The sequence below is a fragment of the Xenopus tropicalis genome, chromosome 5 (genome assembly GCF_000004195.4).
Source record: "Xenopus tropicalis strain Nigerian chromosome 5, UCB_Xtro_10.0, whole genome shotgun sequence".
Lineage (NCBI taxonomy): Eukaryota > Metazoa > Chordata > Amphibia > Anura > Pipidae > Xenopus > Xenopus tropicalis.
Window position 1 is genome coordinate 29868116 of NC_030681.2, and position 8307 is coordinate 29876422.

Sequence of the window (8307 nt, forward strand, 5' to 3'; positions counted from 1 at the left end):
ATAGAGTGCAAATGTTTCTTTAAGCCCATGTCCTTTTTCTATTAAGTTTCAAGTTGCTAATTTGTTATTTGATAGCTAATAAAATAATACGGAACACTGAAAGATTTGGTAATTAAGTAAAAAAAGAAATCATTATTTACTATACTCTAAAAATAGTGAAAAGTTCCATCATGCAATGAATAATCATGAAGGAACTTGCAGAGTTTGTGAGCCCCGGGTAAACACCTCTACAGGAAGCCCTCTGTGTCCAGCAGCCCATGGAATGAACGTTGGAATGCTATTTTGCTCAGTTTGAATTGGCCGGGGGTCATTTATCCAGATGTTCAACTTCTGCACAAAGAGAAGTGATTAAAGTTGCACTCAGACACTCGGCTTAGCTCTGGGCTGCAGCAGAGAGGCTGGAATACAAAAAAAGAAGATGGCACAAATTGTTTATGTCGTGGCCGTCTTTGTATATCTTGGATTCCTGCACAGTGAAGTCAATGGGATATACATGGACAAGTTGGCAGAGAAGAAACTTTGTGCTGATGATGAATGCGTGTGTGAGTATGCCCCATACCTCTTTACTGAGGCTCTTTTTATTGCATGCAATTCACCAACATGAAATATATCAATGTGTCCTTGGTTTCAATAGTACAGTATATAATGGTATTCAATAGTACTTTGGCTCATTTGGGAGTGCATTTAGTCACAGAAAAACTGCAGGTCCCTCAAAAAAGTAAAATAAAAGCTGGGGTTATGATTTCCTTGGGTTTAGCAGCTGCTGTTGGGGAAATAAAATAACTGCTGGTGGCTGCCAACAAGGACTGGGATTCAAAATAGGCCCTGAGATTTCAAGTACACAGAAGCCCAAACAGCCCCCCCCCCCCAGCTCAATAAATATTGATTGTCTATGGCATCTTACAGCAGCCCCTCTGGAATCAACTTACCTTTTCATTTGACCAAGACCTACAAAGCTAAATTAGTAAACAGAGGTTCAAACATTTACTATTGCAGCAACCAGCAGCCAGTGGACGTTCCTTAAATGAATTGTACTAGATTAATAAACTGAATTTAAATTAAATGTAATTTTTTTTATTTTAAATGGTTTTTTTTTTTTTTTTTTTTTTTTTTTAAATTTGACAATTTTTATTTTTTCCTAAGAAAGGAAAATAAACAACATATCAGTAGCCATTACACATGTTTTAACAGTACAAATGTAAGTTTCAGGCTATACATGTTCAGCAAACCGTAACTTATGCTCTACCTAAATAATAGGTAGGGAGTAAGAAGGAAGAAGGAGAGAGGGAGAGAAGGATAGAGAGGAGAGAAGGGGAAAGAAAGATAAAAAAAAAAAAAAAGTAGGTTAGGAAGAAGAGAAAAAGGCACCAGGGGATTATTTTAAATGGTTTTATCATTTACACACAATCATGATTACAGGTTTCCTTCTTCCTTAAGTAAAAACTACACAGAGAATGATACAAAAGACAGGATATTGCATGTAGAATGGATAGATTGTTAACATCTATATAGCCACAGATCAAGAGAAGATTAATGAGAGATTATTGCTGATTTGTTGCTGTGGGTTACTACACTGGAGCAGATTTGCACTGTTAGATAACATTAGTCTCAATGCTTGCTTGGGGGCAAAGGTATCTCAAATAGTAAGGGTACCATGCCAAACTCTGATGGAGGCCAGGGCTGTTAGATTGAAATACAGTTTGTAGATGGAATTCTTGGTATTAAAGGAGATCTATACCACCAAACGAATTAGGTCTTATATTGCATAAACAGCTCATATGTAACACCCTGCTTCATCTATATAAACCATTTTTTATAAAAATGTACTTTTTTGTAGTATGTGTCATTGGGTACTCCTAAATAGAAAACTGCCATTTTAAGTACCAAGAACTGCTTCCTGGTATTCAAAATGCAAACAAACAAACCAAGGGCACACATACATTTTAGGTCACATCAGCCAATTAATGAAGTTCTGTCTTTTACTCCCACACTACTTCCTGTTACAGTTAGAGCTGCATTATTTCCTGTCAGCTGATCTCCGAGGGAGCACACAGACCTTAACAAAATGGTGGCTCAAGGGAAAAGATGTGAAAGAGCAATTTACTGATATATATATATTCCAGTTTGGTAAGATTCTTTAGCAGGCCACTTATCTGTTGATTACGTATTCATTCTGGTGTATAGTTTTCCTTTAATACAAATCCATGCTGAATTTATGCCAGCATGGCACACAACTGTATTTGTCCTCCTACTCATTATGATCCGCGTGGATGAAACTGCAAGCGTTAGGCATTTCACTGACCCCTCATGTTTTTCCCATTAGATGCGCTGTCTCTTGCTAAAGCGGAAGATGATTACAATGCTCCAGACTGCAGATTTATTAACATCAAAAAAGGAGATCTGGTGTTCGTGTATTCCAAGCTAATAAAGCAGGAGGACGGTGGAGAGTTCTGGGCTGGAAGTGTAAGATCACATTGAATAACAGGCTTCATCTATAGAGATAACATTGTTTCTTTGTTGGACAGCATTTGACCTCTGTATTTCCTCATGCATGAGAAATAAACCCAAATTGGTGATACAGAGATAATTTAATGAAAATCCATTTCATGGTGTCGATGAATATACTGTGTTAATTCAGTGTCAGATCTGGGAAACAGTAGGCTGGATCTTCTGTTCTAGCTGAATGCAGATAATCTTTTTTGGTCTAGTTTTAGAAGCTTCGCTTTAATCTATGCAATTTGGCACCACACCAATGTCTTCAGTGTATTCCAAAAATGTGACGGCTATTATTACCTTAACAAAGCAGCGGAACTAGAATTTACTTGGCTACCCCAAAAACTGGGAAATATAATCAGTGCTGTACATATAAGCATATAGTAAAACTGTGCCACTTTTTTTCTGCGACAATACTGTTGGCAGGGACAGTGTCGGACTGGGGTGCCAAGCGCCCACCCGAAAAACTTTGGCCCACTCTACCTTTCTCTGTTCACTCACTAGTCTCTTAATTACTTCTTTTTACATACTTTACATACTATTATCTATCCTTTCCATCCTCCATTTCTTCTGTTTCTTCTCGTATAGAATTGAGTTAATGGCCATGGTATAGGCATAAAAGGCAAATGGTTGGGTGAGCAGAAGGGCCCACTGACACCTGGGCCCACCGGGAGTTTTCATGGTATACCGGTGGGCCAGTCCGACACTGGGCAGGGAGATGAAGTAACAGTGTTGGGAAATGGACATGCTGTGTGGGAAATGGGTGGATGGGAGAAAAATGGGTGGAGCAGAGGAGGGACCCTGCAGTGACAGATGGGACGACAAATCTCCCCGCAATGCCATCCCACCAGCAAGAATGTTAATTTGCTGGTGGGATGACATACATATCGCTACGATTTCCAGAAGTCGCCCGAAGTTACCTTGAGAGGAAACTTCGGGCGACATCCAGAAATCGTAGCGACTAATCTCCTCGTCTGCCACTGCCCTTAGGGGTCATATGCAGTGGAGAGGGAAGGGTGGGATTTATAGGTAGGGTTGCTACCTTTACAAATTTACTGCTATTTACTGGTAATAGTGGCACTGAGCCAGCTGGTGATTTTCTGGCTAAGGTGGAAAATACCACCATAGTCAATGTTGCCCCAGTGGACTATCTGGCCCTCTAGCAACTGTTGAGCCATCTAGCACTATATTTGGACAACAGAGCCTTAAGATATAGAACAGAAACATCACGCTTTATATAGATAAACATGACTGGATTTGTTTTTACTTATTGTTATAAAATATGACTGGGTGTTATTAATGCCATTTCAAATAATAACATACAGTTTTTTGAAGCTTATTCACATTTTCCAAACAAAAGCAGCAGCAGCCCCTGATAAATGATCTGGAATTATAAAGGAATTGCACGCATGATTTCACCGACACCGTGAGCACAAGCGGTCCATCTGGTGGGTTAGCAAACCAATTTGCAGGATTAATTTGACTTTTCATGTGAGCAAACATTCAGAGGAGTTAGGTGGGTGCGCAGAACTGACAGCTGTTTAGTTCCATTCAGGTATGAACTTGTTCGATGGGGAGTTGGCCTGTTAATATTTAATTTGAAATTTTCTTGACAGGTTTACAGTGACCAATACCGGGACCAGATGGGGCATGTTGGTTATTTCCCTAGCAGCCTAGTTACAGAGCTTCACGTCTACCAGGATTTAACCCAAGAATTACCTACAACAGTAAGTGGTATATATACCTATCATGTTCTGAAAAGGTATATACTGTATAAAATATATGTTACACTATGTAGCATAAGTATTACTTATTTTCTATTATAATAGAAAGCTGACCTTCATTATAGGTTCTACTCATCTATGCTTGTAGTTGCTTATACGTGGAACTCTCAACCTTGGGATAATCTTGCTGACCTGTATGTGAGCTCACTGTGTTCAGTCCCCCAACCTCCTTAGGCTCACAGTGTTAAGCAGCCCCTCCCATTAGGAAATGATGCATTCTGGGGCTGGAAGTCTCTCTTCTATAGGGTGGTGTATGCATTCTCTGGAAAGCAGAGGGACTTTGTTGCACTGTCAGTAGTCTGAGATAGATATACAACTTTTTAAAGCCAACTGATTCCTATTCCACCTTGATTTCCCTCAGCCACTGAACATCTCCCATACTGCATGTTTAAATTAAATGGCCATGTAACCCCTTCCCTTCTATCAGGCATCCTGCTAAATTGTAACCAGTGAAGTAGCATTGAGCAGCACCTAGAAGCACCCATAGGCCAGTGCTTGGTCTAACCGAGCTGACCAGCCAATAGAAATGATGTGCAGCTATTATTTGCACACAAAGAAAGCGACAATTGTAGCAAGCACACATTTGAGTCTGTGTTAATATATAAATGATAAAAAAATATGAGGTGTTGGTACCGTACTTGGCCCAAAATATTGAAGCTCATATGCCTTATCATCATACCTGAGTCGCACACTGCCTATAATGTTTCTAGTAGAACACAGGATAATAAACTGCAGGACTCTCTTTATAGGATAAATATTCTTATGTTTCTTCACATCTAATATTACATCTCTGACAGTTCTAAACTATAAAAATCATTGCTATTTTATTCTAAAATATGTTACAAGAGCAGTCTTTGGCTTGCCCAAAATTCTTTTTGTAGAAAGTGTCAGTGGAATTCTGCAATACCAGAATGCAGAAAGGACCTGTATCACTTTCAGAGCTAGATTTTCTTTTATCATCATCATAATTAAGGGAATTCACAAAAGCAGAGGAAGTAAATGTGGTGTTAAGAGTGGTGTAAAAACAATCTCCATATTCAGAAAGAGAAATCGCCAAAATACAGACTCAACTGGCATTTTTCATTTTTTGGTGAAAGAAAGACAGTTTACAGACACATTTTTAAGAATTCTATTAACCTGCGTAAAGCTGCTCAATGCATCATACATTTCTGCTGTAACCTTGCAGCTAATCTGGATGCCTAGCGCTTACATATGTTTAAAAATTCTGAACCATCTGCCAGTTGAGATCAAAAAGCCATTTGAGAACAAGTGTGATGGTTTACCTCCCTGTAGTCAGATTTGGTATATTCCAGATATCGTCTTCTCCTTATATTAAAATATGCACATATCTATCTATCATCTATCTATCTGTCTGTCTACCAATCATCTATTATTTAGATGAAGTGAGGGATCAAGTAATTCTCTTGCAGTCGATCTCTAGCAAATGAGTAGTTTTATGACAATGCTCCCCTTGGAGGGTTTAGGGTTGAATGCTAGAGTATAGTTCCTCTCTAACAGAAGGCTCTGTATATCTGTGGGGAACCCTTCTATGTAGCTAAGGATGTCTCAACCCACTTCCACCCTCCTAGGGTGCTAAAGCTCAAGTAACTGACTGCAGCCCAGAGCATGTACTGTGCATTGGCAGAAAGAAAAGCGGAATTACTTTGGGCAAATTTGGAGGAACTGATTTTTATTAAAGGGGTGTGGTGACTGTGGGCTGGTTCAGAAGCCCAAAATATTTACAGAAATATTTCTAGCCCAATGCATTCAATGCATTATTCTAATAATAATAATAAAATAAGTGCATCAAACACACCATGGAAGGGCCCTATGTACTAATATGCACTATTACAGACCCCAAAGGTTCTTTTCTCACTCTTCACATCTGTTCTGTATGGTCATATTTTAAAAATGACTTTGGCCTACAGTGAAACCAAGCCATGCTCTTTTGGGCAGGAATTTATGCCATTTAAGTAATTTCTCATATAAGGTTACCTTGTCCGCCCATTAATGAAAAACCAGCATGGTTCTCTTTATCAGGTTATTTAGTTGAGTTAAAAGAAAAGAAAAGGTACAATCACTGGGGGGTGCCAAAAAGTTAGGTAAGTTAGTCATTGTAATCACTTACCTGATAACTGGGCCAGTGCCCCTATTAGCAGAAAACTGCACCAGGGTGACTGCGAGCAAGTGATCCTCTTCCTTCACGCTGCTTCCACAGTGAAAAGCCAAACTTTAACCAAACACTGGCTTTTTCATTCTACTGTGCATGCGTCAGCCCCAGGATTGCGACAAAAAGAAGATGGAAGGAAGAGGATCGCTCGCAGGTAACTCAGGCCGGTGCAATTTTCTGCTAACAGGAGCACCGGCCTGGGTACCAGGTAAGTGATTACATTCAATGGGGGTAGTGTAACATTTGGCACCTCCCCAGTGTTTGCACCTTTCCTTGTTCTTTAAAATGACCACAACACGTGTGTTACTGCACGAAAAGCAGCTGCTGTTTGGCTCCATTATATCCCTGAATGAGCAAATGGTCATATTCATAGTTTAATTGCACAATTCGTCTTCAGTTTTCTACAGCTCAGCAGAATGGGTTGGATGCTTTTTTTATCATTATATAACGGTGTCAAACTTTAAAAAAAAAAAAAAAAAAAAAAAAGAAAAAACAATCATATTCAGTCACTGTCCCTTCAGGTGTTGGGGAAGTACAGCTCGGTTTCTCCTCATTTTGGCTGATGATCGGAGTTGTAGTACAACAATAGCTTGCAGGCTGCAGGAAAGACCATCCTTCTAAAGAGCAGGAGAAGCTGATGGCAGTAACTGTGCTTACCTAAGACAGCTGGAGAGCCCCCGTGTTACCGATACCTGTTGTGGCCGCTGTATTGTTATTAATCAAATGCACATCAGCCTGATGTTTTATGGCAGCCAATGAATGATTGCTTGTTTTTTTTTATATGAAATAATGGATTTTACATTATGGGACTAAACTACATTGTCATTTATCATTAACATTCATTTCATCTCTTTGTAGGATATTGACTTCTACTGTGACTGATATGAGTGGCAAGTGGACGTGAAGATCCTTAAAAGAAATCTCTCTTGATGCATTTTCCAGTGAATACCCAGATGAACAGATTATCCACATAGGAGAGGAGTGTGGTACTTTGTGAAACCAATTTATGAAATTAAATATGTAGGGGTGATTTAGTACAAGTACATGCAAGGTAGGGTGCACAATGCAAAAAAGGCCATTTTTTTGTTTTTTGCAATCTGCACCTTGCCCTGATGTAGATTATAGCGCTCTAAAATGGAATCCAAGGACCTGTATCTACCCCTGCATATAGTGCTGCTTGCATTTGGCAGCTTTGTATTTAAAGGAAAACTATACCCCTGAACAACATACTGTAGGTCTCTATAAAAATATATCACATAAAATAGCTCATATCTAAAACCCTGCTTCATCTAAATAAACCATTTTCATAAAAATATACTTTTTTTAGTAGTACAGGTATGGGATCCCTTATCCGGAAACCCCATATCCAGAAAGCTCCGAATTACGGAAAGCCCGTCTCCCATAGACTCCATTTTAATCAAATAATTTAGAATTTTAAAACTGATTTCCTTTTTCTCTGTAATAATAAAACAGTACCTTGTACTTGATCCCAACTAAGATATAATTAATCCTTATTGGAGGCAAAACTATTGGGTTTGATTAATGTTTTATTGATTTTTTAGTAGACTTAAGGTATGGAGATCCACATTACGGAAAGACCCCTTATCCAGAATACCCTTGGTCCCAAGCATTCTGGATACCGGATCCTATACCTGTATATGCTATTTGGTACTCCTAAATAGAAAATTGCTATTTTAAGTACTAAAGAACCATACGATTCACAAGACACACAAACAAAGGGCACACATACATGTTAGGTCACATCAACCAATAAATGAACAAAGTTCTGCCTTTTACTCCCACACTACTTCCTGTTACAGTTAGAGCTGCATTATTTCCTGTCAGTTGATCTCTGAGGGA

General features: G+C 39.0%; 1 protein-coding gene across 1 annotated transcript; it reads left to right on the forward strand.

Moving 5' to 3' along the window:
• The first annotated feature begins 341 nt into the window (after positions 1 to 341).
• On the forward strand, positions 342 to 7715 carry otor (otoraplin). Its single transcript, XM_002931743.5, has 4 exons — positions 342 to 542; positions 2324 to 2463; positions 4110 to 4220; positions 7306 to 7715. The coding sequence occupies exons 1-4, from the start codon at positions 419 to 421 to the stop codon at positions 7327 to 7329; spliced, it is 399 nt and encodes a 132-aa protein (XP_002931789.1). The 5' UTR covers positions 342 to 418; the 3' UTR covers positions 7330 to 7715.
• Positions 7716 to 8307: the final 592 nt, after the last annotated feature.

What these genes read in the sequence shown, in the direction of transcription:
- otor (XM_002931743.5), top strand. Translation starts at nt 419, where the DNA reads ATGGCACAAATTGTTTATGTCGTGGCCGTCTTTGTATATCTTGGATTC. An exon ending in GAGAGTTCTGGGCTGGAAGT is followed by an intron (nt 2,464 to 4,109) that starts GTAAGATCACAT and finishes TTTTCTTGACAG; the next exon opens with GTTTACAGTGACCAATACCG. An exon ending in CCCAAGAATTACCTACAACA is followed by an intron (nt 4,221 to 7,305) that starts GTAAGTGGTATA and finishes ATCTCTTTGTAG; the next exon opens with GATATTGACTTCTACTGTGA.